A 17,873-nucleotide genomic window follows, 5' to 3' on the forward strand; every position below is an offset into this window, starting at 1 on the left:
CCCTTGACCTCTGACCTAAGATGGCAGCGTTCTGAGCGTAGTTCTTGCTGCTCAAAGGCGAACTAATACTGAAAGTCCTACATCATGTCGAAGCTTAGCCGGGTCACTCGGACCCTCAAGAAGCCCGAGGCCGGCGGCGTGATCCGGACTATCGTGCGAGCGGGCCAGGCTATGCCTGGGCCCCCACTAGGTCCCATCTTGGGGCAGGTGCGGTGTCTGGAACCCGGCTCTGGGGACACGGGAGGGTGGCAGCCGACTGGCGGGAACGTGCGCTGGAGCTGGGGAAGTCTCACTTAGAAACGTGTCTCCGCTGTTCACACCCGCAGGCCTTAATGTCCTTGTTATTTGCGTAGTCTCTTTTGCCCTCACCTTCTCTGACGTTACCCAGTTAGCAAGTCGCTGATTAAGTGGGACCTTGAGGACGAAGCGCCTGGACGAAGCTGTAGTTGAATCTGGGTAGAAGAAATAGGAATACAGGGACATGAAGACGAAGGGGTATGGGGCAGAGGCTCCTGGATGATAGAGAGCCTTTAATTCCCACACTTAACTTATTTTTTTAATGCCTTCCTCATAGCGAGGTGTCTCTATCAACCAGTTCTGCAAAGAATTCAACGAGAAGACAAAGGACATCAAAGACGGCATTCCCCTGCCTACAAAGATTTTTGTGAAGGTGCAGAGTCTCTCTGTTCTATATTCTTCCTGGCGCTTGAAAGTAGTTACCCGGGGTTGCAACCTAAGCAGGTTGCCACGCTCCGCTTTTCTCATTTACACAATGAAACTAGATCATAATTTTTCTGAATTGGCTTAATCCTGCCGTATTTTGGTTCCTGACTTTCATCTCACTGGGTCTTCCAGAATAGAGCTGGCCTAGGAATAAAAAGCAGAGATGTTTGCTACGGATTTGCTTTTCCTGGCTTTTGTGGTGTTATAGGCACCACGGGAAGGCAAATAGATGAGAGAAGAAAAGGGACGTTATAAATTCCCTGGACTCGAATAAAAAACAAGAAATTGTTATATATCTTTTTCTGTTAAGCCCGACAGGACATTTGAGCTCAAGATTGGGCAACCCACTGTTTCCTACTTCTTGAAGGCAGCAGCTGGGATTGAGAAGGGGGCCCGGCAGACAGGTAAGGAGCAGAGTGGGCACCTGAGATTCCGATGTGTCCGGAAAGAAAGCAGTGACACCTGAAGCATTGCTTGTTCCCCTCCCAGGGAGAGAGGTGGCAGGTCTGGTGAGTGTGAAGCACATATATGAGATTGCCTGTGTCAAAGCTAAGGATGACGCTTTTGCCATGCAAGACGTGCCCCTGTCTTCTGTTGTCCGGTCCATCATTGGCTCCGCCCGCTCCCTGGGCATTCGTGTGGTGAAGGAGTGAGTATCCTGAGAGTGGTGTTGTGGGGAGGGCACCCAGGAAGCTCTTAATCTGGGAGGAGCGTTAGTGAAATAGGTTTCAAAGACATTTTATAGCATATAATAAACATAATGGACTTTGTTATGACATGTTCATGCATGTAGAGGTTTTGTTTTTGCTTTTTGTTTGTTTATTTTTTTGAGACAGAGTTTCTTTGTGTGGCTCTGGCTGTCCAAGAACTCACTCTGTAGAGGAGGCTGGCTTTGAACTCACAGCTCAGAGATCTATCTGCCTCTGCCTCTAAGTAGTGCTGGGGTTAAAGGCGTGCTCCACCATTACCCTGCTACATGTAGAGTTTTTAAGTCAAGGGACCTGAGATTCTTTTTTTTTTTCCCAAAAAAACCCTTACTTTATTGTACTCTCTATCCAGTAATAGAGAAGTAAAAAGGTAGATTGTAGAATAGCAAAATAACAAAACAGAAATCAATAACACAAAGCTTTTCATATGGAGCACACAGATATTTTATTGTCTATCATTGAACCAACCTTGTTCCCCAAGGGGTGCACCGTTCTCGGAAGTACTGCAATACCAGGTCAATGTGTGGAGTGGACGGAGCAAGCTCCTATTCCAACCCCTACTTCCAAAAATCCATTTAATATATTGTCCTCGGATAGAGGACGTATCAGATATTAAACTGATAAGAACAGATATTATACCTGATCTTAGCCAAAAGGCCGAGAAGCGATGGGACCTGAGATTTTAACAAGGATATGGCCTCATTTATTTGGAATATATTTCATAAGCACGTGTTATGTTCTAGACATGGTTCTGGACACTGGATATAACCAGGAATGGGGAGTAGTATTCGGCCACTCTGGAGAAATACATAGTCCTAAGGTGGAGGCAGATCTATGCATAGAGACTTAGACTGACATGTGGTCAGTGTGGTTTGAGAATTGATGGATGTTGGCAGAGCAGAGAAGAGAGTGCCTGCTTTTATCTGGTGTGTCAGTGAGGACTCTTTGAGGGAGGTGCTATCAAAACAGCCCAGGAGAAGGAGGATCAGGAAAGAAATGTTCCAAAAAGTGGGGGATTGCAGTGAACAATGAGAGGTAAAGGGCTGAAGCTACACTTATTGTGGGCTGGGAGCCTTGTCTAGAAGTGGGGTGGGATACGGTCAGACTCCATCCTGGAGCCAACAACTGCCCAGGTCAGCTGGCTTTGGATGATCTCAGGAATCGTTTCCTTGAAGTCATTTGTCAAGTGAGAGAGCATTTGGCCCAGACCACATCAGTCACAGGAGCAGAGACAGTCATCATGGGCCTCTTGCTGCTGGTGTCATATTATCAGCAAGGCTGGTATCGGCTGTTCCTCACAGCGAGTCAGAGCAGAGCACAGATGGCCTTGATGTTTCTTCAGGTCCTTACTTTATGGGGCACAGAGATACATAGGTCAGATTCCCTACTTGAGGGGAATGTCTACATACAAGTCTGCCACTTCCTCGTGTGAAGTGTGACTAGTAAATCCCAACAGCATAGTAGAGACCATGGGTTAAGGAGGATGTTAAGATGGGAACCAAGGTCGGGGAAGGTAGAGTGTGTGGTTCTCTCAGACACCTCACTGTCTGGCTCCAGGTAGAGGAAGCAGATGAGCAGAGGTTTGGAAGCTGGGAAGTCCAGGGAGGAAAAAGGGCAGGGCAGCTGGGGTCTGTGCCAGGACCCCACTCACTAACCATCTTTCTCCACTTGTAGCCTCAATGCAGAAGAACTGGCAGCTTTCCAGAAGGAACGAGCCGTGGTTTTGGCTGCTCAGAAAGAGGCAGATTTGGCAGCGCAGGCAGAAGCTGCCAAGAAGTGAACCCAACCTTCTACACTCTGGGATTTTGAAAGAAGAGGCGAAGAAGGGGGCCCACTGAGAAAGCTGAGCCCAAGGAGAGGAAGGGACTTCATGGCAAGATGATTTATAGTTTCGTGACTTTATATATTTCTATACATGTGCTGTGCCAAGGGATCAAGCTTAAATAAACATCCTTTGCCATCCACTCTCAACTTCTCTCTTGAGACCCCGGAGATGGGAACACCAACAGTTATCAACCCTCACAGGTGTGAGCTGCCCCACACGTGAGCAGGGATCTTAATACTTCTCCTCGTGTGAGCACAGGTGCAGCCAAGCAAATTACCGCGCCTTGTGCCTTAGTTGGTTTTGTGTTATTATATCAGAATAACCAAAGCTTGGTACTTTATAAAGAAAAGCTATCTCTCTGGCTTCTGATCATGGTGCTGGTGCCTGGCAATCGCTCTCCTGGCTGTGTCACAGTATGGTAAAGTGGGAACAGTTACATGCGTAAGGTCACCTATGGGAAGTAGCCTCCCTTCCTTAAAGCCAACGTTATTGAGGGTTGGATTTCTCAGCAGCTTCCACTAGTCCCCACTTAAAAACATAGACTTATCCAGTTTCTTTGATATGTGCGTGTGTTCCCGCATGTATGTATGTGCATCATGTGCATGCCCGTGTCTTAGGGTTTCTGTTGCTGTGAAGAGACACCATGACCATGGCAGCTGTTCTAAAGGAAACTAATTGGTGTGGCTTGTGTACAGTTTCAGAGGTTCAATCCATTATCATCAGGGCAGTGAGCATGGCAGCGGGCAGGCAGACGTGGTGCTGTAGCTATAGCTGAAAGTCCTACATCTTGCAGGCAACAGGAAGTCGACTGAGAATGGGTGGTATCCTGGGCATAGGAAACCTCAAAGCCCGCCCCCACAGTGACACACTTCCTCCAACAAGGACATATTCACTCAAAGCCATACCTCATAATAGTGCCACCGCCTATGAAATTATGAGGGCCAATTATGTTCAAACTATGACACTTGGTGTCTTTCAGAAGTGTATTTGGTCCCCTGCACCTGGACTTATGGGTACTTGTGAGCCACGGGTGTGGGTGCTGCAACTGAACCAAACAAGTGCTCTTAACTGCTCGGCCATCTCTCCAGTCCCCTATTTTTTGTGGTTTGTTGTTCTTTGTTTTTGAGAAAGGGTCTCACTATGCACTTCTAGCTATTCTCAAACTCAGAGATCTACCTGCCTCTGCCTCTGAGTGCTGGGTTTAAAGGCGTGTGCCATCACGCTGGGCATAGGCCCCACTTCTAAAGGATTCCACCACCTACCACACTGGGAACTAAGGCTCCAGCACATGAACCTCTGGGGAACCTGTCATAAAATTCAGGATCTGAGCTGCTACAAGTGTGGGGTTTGCCAGGCTCTGGTGGCGCACGCCTTTAATCCCAGCACTCAGGAGGCAGAGGCAGGTGGGTCTCCGAGTTCGAGGCCAACCTGGTCTCCAGAGTGAGTTCCAGGACAGCCAGGACTACACAGAGACACCCCGTCTCAGAATAAAGATAGGATAGAGGCCAGGGAGAAATCCTGTGTTCAGGGTTGAGGATGTAGTTTCCTGGTAGGACTGTTGCTTATTTGAAGCCCCAAGTTCCGTTCTCCGAACTACAAAACAAGGAGATTAGTGTGTTCTTTCTCTCGGGAACGAGAAGGCAGAGTTGAGGAGGTCCATAGAATAGATACTAAGGCTTGGGTACACTACTTGTCTTTCCTTAGGAGTCTTTTGGGGCATTTCCTCTTTAAAGAGGGGATCCTGTGGGAGAGATTAGGTCACAGGGAAGCTTATATCTAGATACAGGAACACCTTCAGGTCTCCTTACTAAGTGGGTGTGTTTTGTTTTTGATACTGGATTCCTTGGCTGGCCTGGAACTGGCTATGCACACCAGGCTGGCCACAAACTCAAAGGTCTGCCTGCCTCTGGCGTAAATACAAAGCAAGAACTGGATCACTGAGTGCCACCCAAGTTTCTGACGAACTTCTGAAGCTGTTCTGTGTCAGGGGTAACTGGCTATGAATCATAGCCTCAGACTTCCATGGGAAATGAAATTCCAGCAGATACCTGCCTGAGAAGTTCTTGGGAAACCCTTGGCCTCCTGTTTTGCCCATTCTCCAGAACATCAAGGGTTCATTCAGAAGAGAAGCAGAGTTGGCAGGCGAGGTGAAATTTGCATTTGCCATGGATCATATGCTGGACACTGCATTTTGTTTGCCGGATACTGAACGTTTAGTTCAGCAAATTTGTCACACAAGATTAATAAATAGACCTTGCCTGCTACATATGTATCCTTAAGTATAGACTGTTCAGTCTGTACAATGCTACTCGTATTATGTTTTCAGGGATGACCATTGACATTGGCTCACCGATGTGCTCTTCCCTAGAGAAGGCTGTTTTCCCACTCAGCATTCCTTAGCTGTCTTTGCGGAAGGCTGAGGCATTGTGAGCCTTCCCTCATCCACCCCAGTATTTCTGTTGTGTCGCTCTTGTTCCGCTCATGTTTAGGCAATCATGTTGGCAAGACTTGGTGGACACAGGTCCTGAGGTGACTAGAAGACATAATCTCACTGTAAACTTTCTGATCCTCTGTCTGATCTTATTGTCTCTGACAATATTTTCAACCCCTCTTCTGAAATGCTCCCTGAGCCTTAGGTTGGGGCGTGTTTTGTAGATGTGTCCATTGGGACTGGGCTCCAAACCCTACATTTTGGTTGGTTGTGTTTTCTGTATTGGTTTTTCTCTGTTGCAAAGGGAAGTTTCCTTGTTCAGGGTGAGGACTATATCTGTCGGTATAAGGACGGATGCTTACATTATTGTTAGGGATTATGCTGGTTTAGCAAAGCAGTGGTTGTAAGTCCTATTCCTACACCATGACACTTCACTACCCCTGAGTAGTTGGCTAAGTTTCCCCAGCATTGTTTCCCATTTGTTGAGTGGGTCTTACGTCCAGTTAAAGAGCCATTGGTTACCACCAATATGTGTACCGCTATTGCACCCTTAGGCCTTGCTGGTCGTTGATGTTGTTCATAGGTGTCCTAGCTGGGTAGGACTGGAGTTCTGATTCCAGCACCCACATGATTTAGGAATCAAACGGGAAATATAGCAGTCTGTAACCTTAGCACTGAGGGTGGGGACAGAGACAGCAGGATTGTTGAGGCTTGCTGGCTTCCAGCTGTGACAATAAGGTTTATGAGACCCAGGTTTAGGAGAGACCTGCCTCAAACGAAGAGTGAAGAATGATAGAGGGGAAAACATGATACCCTCATCTGGACTTCATATGTGCAGTCTGGTTTACCTAAACACATGTGCATACTCATACAATTAAAATTCATACATTATAAAAAACATTTATTATTTATTATGCAGTGCTCTGCCTATATTCTGCCTGCAGGCCAGAAGAGGGCACCAGGTCTCATTACAGGTGGTTGTGAGCCACCATGTGGTTGCTGGGAATTGAACTCAGGACCTCTGGAAGAGCAGTCAGTACTCTTAACCTCTGAGCCATCTCTCCAGCCCTAAAATTCATACATTTTAAAAGATAAGTGGATGGAGCTTACAACAATCTGTAACTAGTCCCATGGGACCCGATGCCCTCTTCTGGTGTGCAGATGTGCATGCAGACAAAACATACACATATAACACATAAGTAAATAACTTTGTTTTGTTTTTTGAGATAGGATTTCTCTGTGTAACAGCTCTGACTATCCTGGAACTTGCTTTGTTCCAGGCTGGCCTAGAACTCACAGAGATCTGCTTGCCTCTGCCTCCTGAGTGCTGGGATTAAAGGCGTGCACCACCGTCTGGCAAGTAAATAAAAATTTAAAAATAAGGTAGAGAGTGAAAAAAACACCCAGTGTTGAGCTCTAGTCTCCACATACACTAGCACACACATGCACTCGTACACAAATATGTATGCATACGAGAGAGAGAGAGAGAGAGAGAGAGAGAGAGAGAGAGAGAGAGAGAGAGAAGAAAGGAAAAGGTGAAAAGAAAAAGCTGGGATTAAAGATGTGGAGGCTTCTTTTTCTGCTTTTAACTTAGCAATTATTTAGACTTTTTCAGTAACCTTTCTCTAATAATTTGTGTATATTTGTGTCTGTCTGTATGAAGGTCAGAGGACAACCTTGGATGTTGTTTGTTATATTTTTTACCTTTACTTGTGTGTATACATGGGAGTACTGTATGTGACTATTAGGTGCTGGCCTGTGGAGGCCAGAAGAAGGCGTGTGATGCCCTGGAGCTGGAGTTACAGGTGGTTGTGAGCCACCTAATGTGAGTGCTGAAAACCAAATTCAGGTCCTCTACCAAAAAAAAAATTGGACTGTAAGGATCCTGGGTTCTATAAGAAAGCAAACTGAACAAGCCAGGAGGAGCAAGTCAGTAAGCAGCACTGCATCAGTTCCCGCCTCCAGGTTCCAGCCCTGTTTGAATTTCTGTCTTGGCTTCCTTCAGTGATAGACTATGGTGTCAGAGTGTAAGACAAATAAACCCTTTCCTCTCCAACTTGCTTTTGGTCATGGTGTTTCATTATAGCAATAGAAACCCCAAGTAGGATACCGGCCCTTGGTTTTTTTTTTTTTTTTGGTTTTTCGAGACAGGGTTTCTCTGTGGTTTTGGAGCCTGTCCTAGAACTAGCTCTTGTAGACCAGGCTGGCCTCGAACTCACAGAGATCCGCCTGCCTCTGCCTCCCAAGTGCTGGTATTAAAGGCGTGAGCCACCACCACCCGGCAGCCCTTGTTTTTTTATTTGGGAATTTTGTCATTTGTGTTTGTTTTGTTTGTTTTTGGATTGGTTTGTTTTGATTTTTGAGACAGGGTCTTGTTATGTGCCCCTGGCTGTCCAGAAACTTGGGATTCTCCACTGGCAGCCTGTTGAGTACTACCACACTCAGAAGAATAGGGGGTGCGCACTACCACACTCAGTAGAATAGGTGTGCACTACCACACTCAGTAGAATAGGTGTGCACTACCACACTCAGAAGAATAGGAGGTGTGCACTGCCACACTCAGTAGAATAGGTGTGCACTGCCACACTCAGTAGAATAGGTGTGCACTGCCACACTCAGTAGAATAGGTGTGCACTACCACACTCAGTAGAATAGGTGTGCACTGCCACACTCAGAAGAATAGGTGTGCACTGCCACACTCAGTAGAATAGGTGTGCACTGCCACACTCAGTAGAATAGGTGTGCACTGCCACACTCAGAAGAATAGGAGGTGTGCACTGCCACACTCAGTAGAATAGGTGTGCACTGCCACACTCAGAAGAATAGGAGGTGCGCACTGCCACACTCAGTAGAATAGGTGTGCACTGCCACACTCAGTAGAATAGGTGTGCACTACCACACTCAGTAGAATAGGTGTGCACTACCACACTCAGTAGAATAGGTGTGCACTACCACACTCAGTAGAATAGGTGTGCACTACCACACTCAGTAGAATAGGTGTGCACTGCCACACTCAGAAGAATAGGAGGTGTGCACTGCCACACTCAGTAGAATAGGTGTGCACTGCCACACTCAGAAGAATAGGAGGTGTGCACTGCCACACTCAGTAGAATAGGTGTGCACTGCCACACTCAGAAAAATAGGAGGTGCGCACTACCACACTCAGTAGAATAGGTGTGCACTACCACACTCAGTAGAATAGGTGTGCACTACCACACTCAGTAGAATAGGTGTGCACTGCCACACTCAGAAGAATAGGAGGTGCGCACTACCACACTCAGTAGAATAGGTGTGCACTGCCACACTCAGAAGAATAGGAGGTGTGCACTACCACACTCAGTAGAATAGGTGTGCACTGCCACACTCAGAAGAATAGGAGGTGCGCACTACCACACTCAGTAGAATAGGTGTGCACTACCACACTCAGAAGAATAGGAGGTGTGCACTACCACACTCAGTAGAATAGGTGTGCACTACCACACTCAGTAGAATAGGTGTGCACTGCCACACTCAGAAGAATAGGAGGTGTGCACTACCACACTCAGTAGAATAGGTGTGCACTGCCACACTCAGAAGAATAGGAGGTGCGCACTACCACACTCAGTAGAATAGGTGTGCACTACCACACTCAGAAGAATAGGAGGTGTGCACTACCACACTCAGTAGAATAGGTGTGCACTACCACACTCAGTAGAATAGGTGTGCACTGCCACACTCAGAAGAATAGGAGGTGTGCACTGCCACACTCAGTAGAATAGGTGTGCACTACCACACTCAGTAGAATAGGTGTGCACTACCACACTCAGAAGAATAGGAGGTGTGCACTACCACACTCAGTAGAATAGGTGTGCACTACCACACTCAGTAGAATAGGTGTGCACTGCCACACTCAGAAGAATAGGAGGTGTGCACTACCACACTCAGAAGAATAGGAGGTGTGCACTACCACACTCAGTAGAATAGGTGTGCACTGCCACACTCAGTAGAATAGGTGTGCACTACCACACTCAGTAGAATAGGTGTGCACTGCCACACTCAGTAGAATAGGTGTGCACTACCACACTCAGTAGAATAGGTGTGCACTACCACACTCAGTAGAATAGGTGTGCACTGCCACACTCAGTAGAATAGGTGTGCACTACCACACTCAGTAGAATAGGTGTGCACTGCCACACTCAGTAGAATAGGTGTGCACTACCACACTCAGTAGAATAGGTGTGCACTGCCACACTCAGTGGAATAGGTGTGCACTGCCACACTCAGAAGAATAGGAGGTGCGCACTACCACACTCAGTAGAATAGGTGTGCACTACCACACTCAGTAGAATAGGTGTGCACTGCCACACTCAGTAGAATAGGTGTGCACTACCACACTCAGTAGAATAGGTGTGCACTGCCACACTCAGTGGAATAGGTGTGCACTGCCACACTCAGAAGAATAGGAGGTGCGCACTACCACACTCAGTAGAATAGGTGTGCACTACCACACTCAGTAGAATAGGAGGTGCGCACTACCACACTCAGTAGAATAGGTGTGCACTGCCACACTCAGAAGAATAGGAGGTGTGCACTACCACACTCAGTAGAATAGGTGTGCACTGCCACACTCAGAAGAATAGGAGGTGCGCACTACCACACTCAGTAGAATAGGTGTGCACTGCCACACTCAGAAGAATAGGAGGTGTGCACTACCACACTCAGTAGAATAGGTGTGCACTGCCACACTCAGTAGAATAGGTGTGCACTGCCACACTCAGAAGAATAGGAGGTGCGCACTACCACACTCAGTAGAATAGGTGCGCACTACCACACTCAGTAGAATAGGTGTGCACTGCCACACTCAGAAGAATAGGAGGTGCGCACTACCACACTCAGTAGAATAGGTGCGCACTACCACACTCAGTAGAATAGGTGTGCACTGCCACCCTCAGAAGAATAGGAGGTGTGCACTGCCACACTCAGTAGAATAGGTGCGCACTACCACACTCAGTAGAATAGGTGTGCACTGCCACACTCAGAAGAATAGGAGGTGCGCACTACCACACTCAGTAGAATAGGTGTGCACTGCCACACTCAGTAGAATAGGTGTGCACTGCCACACTCAGAAGAATAGGTGTGCACTACCACACTCAGTAGAATAGGTGTGCACTGCCACACTCAGAAGAATACGAGGTGCGCACTACCACACTCAGTAGAATAGGTGTGCACTGCCACACTCAGAAGAATAGGAGGTGTGCACTACCACACTCAGTAGAATAGGTGTGCACTGCCACACTCAGTAGAATAGGTGTGCACTGCCACACTCAGAAGAATAGGTGTGCACTACCACACTCAGTAGAATAGGTGTGCACTACCACACTCAGTAGAATAGGTGTGCACTACCACACTCAGTAAAATATGTGTGCACTGCCACACTCAGAAGAATAGGTGTGCACTACCACACTCAGTAGAATAGGTGTGCACTGCCACACTCAGTAGAATAGGTGTGCACTGCCACACTCAGTAGAATAGGTGTGCACTGCCACACTCAGTGGAATAGGTGTGCACTGCCACACTCAGTGGAATAGGTGTGCACTGCCACACTCAGTGGAATAGGTGTGCACTGCCACACTCAGAAGAATAGGAGGTGTGCACTACCACACTCAGTAGAATAGGTGTGCACTGCCACACTCAGAAGAATAGGAGGTGCGCACTACCACACTCAGTAGAATAGGTGTGCACTGCCACACTCAGTAGAATAGGTGTGCACTACCACACTCAGTAGAATAGGTGTGCACTGCCACACTCAGTAGAATAGGTGTGCACTACCACACTCAGTAGAATAGGTGTGCACTACCACACTCAGTAGAATAGGTGTGCACTGCCACACTCAGTAGAATAGGTGTGCACTGCCACACTCAGAAGAATAGGTGTGCACTGCCACACTCAGAAGAATAGGTGTGCACTGCCACACTCAGAAGAATAGGTGTGCACTGCCACACTCAGTAGAATAGGTGTGCACTGCCACACTCAGTAGAATAGGTGTGCACTGCCACACTCAGTAGAATAGGTGTGCACTACCACACTCAGTAGAATAGGTGTGCACTACCACACTTAGTGGAATAGGTGTGCACTGCCACACTCAGAAGAATAGGTGTGCACTACCACACTTAGTGGAATAAACCCCAAATTCCTCATCACAGTCTAGATGTGCTGGGCAATCTTCTCCCCAGTCACTCTTCTCTTGCTTTCCTCAAGCCCCAGAACCTCATTTTTAGTTTTTTTTTTTTTTTTTTGGTTTTTCGAGACAGGGTTTCTCTGTGGCTTTGGAGCCTGTCCTGGAACTAGCTCTGTAGACCAAGCTGGTCTCGAACTCACAGAGATCCGCCTGCCTCTGCCTCCCGAGTGCTGGGATTAAAGGCGTGCGCCACCACCGCCCGGCTCATTTTTAGTTCTTAAGCAAGTCAAACACTTTTTTTATTCTGATGTCCTTACACACGCTTCCTTTGGGCTTGGACTGCTTTTTTGTTCTCGTCTTTGAGGTGTTAGCTCAGTGTCACTCCCACAGAAGACAGCAGTGTAAATTAGTGCCCAGTTATTCTGTCACAATACTTTATGGTTTAGGCCTTATCTTACCTTTTGCTGTGTTCCCAGTTTGAACAGCTGTCTGGCCCCAGGGATCTTCCTTGTTCAGTTTTCTTTGAACTGAGGTCAGCTCCTGCCTTAGGCAGGTATCATAAATATCTATCACAGGAGAAAAGTAAACGGTCGAGCTAATGCTTAACTCAGCCTTTCTTTCCGATCCTGTGTGTGTGTGTGTGTGTGTGTGTGTGTGTGTGTGTGTGTGCACGGAGGTCAGAGGATAACTTACTGGAATCAACTCTCTTTCCACCACATGGGACCTAGGGATCAAACTCAGGTTTTCAGGCCTGGCAGCTGGCACCTTTACCACTGAGCCACCCTCTATCCCTTGAGTTCAGTCTTTCTGGCCCCAAGCTTAAGCTCTCCATGGTGGTTTGATGATAATGGCCCTCATGGGTTCATGTATTCGAATGCTTAGTCCCCAGTTGGTGGACTCTTTAAGAAGGATTAGGAGGTGTGGCCTTGTTAGAGGAGTTGTGTCACTGGATATGGTAGTTTGAGTGCAACTGGCCCCTATAAGATCATAGGGAGGGGCGTGACTTTGATGGAGTGTGTCACTGTGGGAGAGGGTTTTGAGGTCTCATATATGCTCAAGCCACACCCAGTGTTGCAGACCACTTCCGCTTGCCTGTGAGTCAGGATGTAAGAACTCTTAGCTCCTTCTCCAGCACCATGTTGGTTGGCATGCATGCTGCCTTGCTTCCTGCCATGATAATAATGAACTGAACCTCTGAACTGTTAACTGCCACCCCAATTAAATGTTTTTCTTTATAAGAGTTACCATGGTCCTGGTGTCTCTTCACAGCAATAGAAACCCTAACTAAGATAGAAGTTTGCCACACCAACTCCAGTGTCGTCTGTGTGACATGACATATGTCATTATGCCGGACGGGAGCTACGTGTCCCATGGGACTAGGCTTCCTGGAGGTCAATGGCAGACGGGCCGGTATTGGCTGCCATTGAGGCATAGACGGGTTTCTTGATTAGCTGGCTATGTGGGATATGGGCTTTGCACAATCTCTTTTATAATAATGATATTCTATATATCTACAAAACAAGGATTATCTCTTCAGGAACAGCTCTGAGATAGGGAAGCACAGTATGGGAATGTATAGGACTACAGCAGAACCCTTGTCATACACGGGGTGTATGATGAGTTAATAGGGAATAGATGGGTTAATGTTGATGGACAAAGAGTGTTATATTATACTTTGAATTTTATGGATAGGCATGCTAGATCCCGACCCCCATGGTGTCTGCCGCATAAGAAGGTACAAAAAAGTATATCTCGGCAGGTGCAGAGAGCTGTCAGGTATATTTTGTCACTAGAGGAGATAAAGAAAGGGTTAGAAAGAGGAGCTTGGGGGAGGCATGAAAGCGATAATGAAACAGAACTTTCTATTCTTAGATAAGATGAAACCACTTGTCTGATGTTTACATTCCCAAGGACAAGAGTTCCTCTTCAAAGGATGTTTTATGTCTAACACCCGTCCCTGATACTATGCTTTTCTTAGAAATCGCTGATGTAACTAAAAGAAGCATTCACACTGTGCCAGCTGATGACACATGACCTTCTGATTTGCTCCTTGTTTGAATACTATATAATGAAAACATGAATTCAGTAAATCCGCAGCAGATTCCAACCACTCTCTGTTGTGTTGTGTCTGTCTGTCATCACTGACCTCGTGCCTTCCTGAGGACCAAGACCCTGCTTCTCCCATGGTCTAAGTGACTCCGATAAGCCAGTCCATGGCAGAAGTTGGTACCAGGGACTGGGGTTTTGTTTTGATAGGTCGTACCATGTTTTTGTTTGGAATAATATGGACTTGGGAGTTTGACTTAGGAAAGCACTGGAATGCTTTAAGAGTTACGTAATGGGCCAGACCAGTAGGAGCATAGAAGACAGTGCTGTTAAGAGCTATTTGAACTATGAGGGCCTAGTTCAAGAGGTTTCAGAGGAGCAGAATATTAATATATGGCCAGAGATCATTCTTGTGATATTTTGGTGAAGAAATTGGCTGCCTTTTGCCCTTGTCTGAGTCTGCCTGAGACCAAAGTGAAAAGTTTTAGATTAATTATGCTGGCAGAGGAAATCTCACAACAGCCTCGTATAGACTCCGTCATGGGGTTTTTAGTGGTAACTCTAATGAAGATTTATAATGAACAGGAGCAAACTGAGCAGAGTACATTACAAAATGTAAAATTTGAGGAGAAAAGGGGCACCAGGAAGTGGAATGGAACTAAGCCCTATGTTCAAGAAGATAAACAGATTAAGAAAAGGAATATAGGAAGTAGTGAGCTCAGGGCGAGATCCCACTCAACTAAATTTCCAACTTGTGAAAAGGAATGAAAGCTTAGAGTTGGGTATAATGGTGCATGCATTTAATCACAACACTCCAGAGGCAGAGGTAGACAGATCTCTGAGTTTGAGGCCAGCCTAGTCTACAGAGTGAGTTCCAGGACAGCCAGGCTTAAGGAGTGAGAGAAACAGAAAGCTGGTGAGTGTAATTGAAAGATCTCTAAATTCAAGGTCAGCCTGGACTACAGATCCAGTGTCAGGACAGCCAAACTTAGGTAGTGAGGAAATCATCAAAAGCAGAAAGTTGGTGAAGATATAACTGAACGAGAGGACCATGCCGCAGCCCCAGTGAGCAGCAGAACCTGGCAGCTTTGGCCACACGGCTGTGGAATTAAGAAACGGGTTATAGAACTTGCCTCCAAGTCTAAGGGAAGACTCTGAGACCAGGCATGATTCAGGGGTGTCCCTGAATGAAGGCCATCGTGTGAAGCTGTGAAGATGAAGCCTGAATTGCCTTGGAAATCCCAGGATACTGGAGTTGCCAGAGCCATGGGGTACCTGCCGAGGAGAGTTGGTAATAGGGGTGGAACCAGCCCAAGAGAGAGGTTTGTTGTAGTCAGCAAAGTTATAAGGAATTGGAGATCTGAAGACTGTTCTGACACCCAAATGGACATGCAGAGTTTGGAGTTTTCCCAGCTGGTTTTTGGTCCAGTATTTCCTTCCCTCTGTTTTGTACCAGTAATGTATGTTATATGCCATTACATGTAGGAAGTATGTGATCTTTTTATTTTAAAGGAGATTGCAATTAAGAGGTTGCATGAATCTCAGAAGAGACTTTGAACTTCGGACATTTAAACATTGTTGAGGCTGTGATAGACTATAAGGACTTTTGAAGTTAAACTAAATGCATTTTTGCATTATGATGTTGTTACAAGCTCTTGGGGGCTGGCGAGTGGAATGTGGTAGTTTAAATGTAATAGACCTCTATAGACTCAGGGAGTGGCATTATTAGGAGATTTGGCTTTGTTGGAGTAGGTATGGCATTGTTGGAGGAAGTGTGTCACTGTGGAGGTGGGATTTGAGGTCTCATATATGCTCAAGCCACGCCCAGTGTTTCAGATCACTTCCTGTTGCCTGCAAGTCAAGATGTAGGACTCTCAGTTGTCTTCAGCACCATGCCTGCCTGCATGCCACCACGGTCCCTCCATGACGGTAATGGACTAAGTCTCTAAAGCTCAAGCCACCCAATTGAACGTTTTCCTTTATAAAAAATTGCTGTGGTCATGGTGTCTCTTCACAGCAGTAGAAACCCTAACACTGGACATGGGCTTGACTGTGAGGTTTCTCTCTGCCTCTGTCTTGTGGATCAGATGTAAACTCTCAGCTGCTTCTCCAGCGCCATGCCTGCCTGCCTGTCTGCCTGATGCCACTCTTGGAGCGGTGATAACTCTTGCTAGTTGAGCTTGTAACTCTGAGCTAGTCCCCAACTAAATACTTAATTTTATAAGTTTCCTTGGTCATGATGTCTCCTTACATCATTAGAACAGTCACTAAGACACCTTCTCTCATGCACTGTGTCCCCATAACATCAGTTCCTCTCAGATTCAGAAGTTCCCCGCCCCAGGAGGGTTCAGTGTGTCTGTTCTAAGGTGATGATGCTCAGCCACAGGGGCCTCACCAGCCAAGGAAGGAGCAGCTACTTCTCCTTCCAGCAGGTGGCAACATTGTCTCTTCTATTTTATTTTCCTCACCTCAGGACTGGGTGGTCAGGCTGAAACTCAGGGTGGGTTATAAGAAGAGTGGTGGCTCAAATCTGTAATCCTACCACCTGGGAGGCTGAGGCAGGGGGATTTGTAAAAAGTCCAAGGCCAACTTGGTCTACTACGTAGTGAACTCCAGGTTAGCCTGGGCTGAAGAATGAAATGCTGTCTCAAAAAAAAAAAAAAAGCTGGTTGTGGTGGTACCCACCTTTAATGCCAGCACTCCAGAGGCAGGGGGATCTCTGAGGTTGAGGCCAGCCTGGTCTACAGAGCAAGTTACAAGACATCCAGGATTACAAAGAGAAACCCTGGCTGGGCAGTGGTGGCACACGCCTTTAATCCCAGCACTCGGGAGGCAGAGGCAGGCGGATCTCTGGGAGTTCGAGGCCAGCCTGGTCTACAAGAGCTAGTTCCAGGACATGAACCAAAAGCTAGGGAGAAACCCTGCCTCGAAAATTCAAAAAAAAAAAGAGAGAGAGAGAGGGAAAAACCCTGTCTCCAAAAACAGACAAGCAAACAAAAGAGAAGGGGTACTGGGAAGTGGGGCATGATGTAAAAACAGTAAGCATCTATAACTTTATTTTAAAATAACAACAACAAAACCAAGACAAACCAGTACTCAGGAAGCAAAGGTAGGTGGAACTTTATGAGTTCAAGGCCAGTCGGGTCTATATAGCAAGTTCCAGGGACTGTTACAACAAATAAAAATCTCAGAGGCAAAACAAACAAGAAATATACAACAAACAAAATATACACTATTGTCACCTGCTGCCAAGAGTTCCATTTCCTAAATACACCCTCATTTCTTAAATTTTTAATTATTAGTTGTAATAGTATATGTAGTGTTTGTAATGTGCATGTGTGTACAGTGTTGTGCGATGTGTATGTAATATGTGTACAGTGTGCATGTAAGTTTATGTGTGTGCGTGTGTGTGTGTGTGTGTGTGTGCGCGCGCGCGTGCGCACAGGCTTGCATGTGTTCTGGAGTGCATTAGAAATCCAAGACAGTTTTTAGGGGTCAGTTGTCTCCTTCCATCATGGAGTAAATGCAGATCATCATGTTTGGCACAAACACCTTTATCCATCTTGCCAGCTCACTGTCCCTGTGGTGAGGAGGGAACTAAGACAGGGTCCTCTTGGGGATGATAGTACAGCTTTTTTTTTTCGAGAAAGAGTTTCTCTGTAGCTTTGGAGCCTGTCCTGGAATTAGCTCTTGTAGACGAGGCTGGCCTCTAACTCACAGAGATCCGACTGCCTCTGCCTCCCAAGTGCTGGGATTAAAGGCATGCGCCATCACTGCCCAGCGATAGTACAGCTTTTGACTCTACCAAATACTCATTAAAGGAGGGAAAGGGTGTCAGGTCCCTGTGAATATCTTCATTTCTGTGAGGGAAGGACTTTCTGAAGGGCCTGCCTCTGTAGCTGGGCTTTGGAATGAGAAGGGGCTAGGACTTTTGTGTTTCTTTCTTTCTTTCTTTTTTTGTTTGTTTGTTTTGTTTTTGTTTTT

The 17,873-nt window shown here is 46.6% G+C and overlaps 1 protein-coding gene and 1 non-coding gene across 2 annotated transcripts; one reads left to right on the forward strand and one right to left on the reverse strand.

The window, feature by feature from the left end:
• On the forward strand, positions 1-3,394 carry Mrpl11 (mitochondrial ribosomal protein L11). The gene is made up of 5 exons (XM_075973085.1): positions 1-207; positions 575-670; positions 1,034-1,127; positions 1,213-1,372; positions 3,105-3,394. The coding sequence occupies exons 1-5, from the start codon at positions 85-87 to the stop codon at positions 3,208-3,210; spliced, it is 579 nt and encodes a 192-aa protein (XP_075829200.1). The 5' UTR covers positions 1-84; the 3' UTR covers positions 3,211-3,394.
• LOC142851488 (U2 spliceosomal RNA) lies at positions 1,909-2,099 on the reverse strand. Its single transcript, XR_012910805.1, has one exon. It is a non-coding gene; the product is annotated as a U2 spliceosomal RNA (small nuclear RNA).
• Positions 3,395-17,873: the final 14,479 nt, after the last annotated feature.

The sequence above is a fragment of the Microtus pennsylvanicus genome, chromosome 5 (assembly GCF_037038515.1).
Source record: "Microtus pennsylvanicus isolate mMicPen1 chromosome 5, mMicPen1.hap1, whole genome shotgun sequence".
In the NCBI taxonomy this organism is placed as follows: Eukaryota; Metazoa; Chordata; class Mammalia; order Rodentia; family Cricetidae; genus Microtus; species Microtus pennsylvanicus.

Excerpts from the sequence above, each read along its gene's own strand:
- Mrpl11 (XM_075973085.1), top strand. The coding sequence starts at position 85 with ATGTCGAAGCTTAGCCGGGTCACTCGGACCCTCAAGAAGCCCGAGGCC. Across the intron at positions 208-574 it reads TAGGTCCCATCTTGGGGCAG|CGAGGTGTCTCTATCAACCA; the intron begins GTGCGGTGTCTG and ends CCTTCCTCATAG. Across the intron at positions 1,128-1,212 it reads GAAGGGGGCCCGGCAGACAG|GGAGAGAGGTGGCAGGTCTG; the intron begins GTAAGGAGCAGA and ends TTCCCCTCCCAG.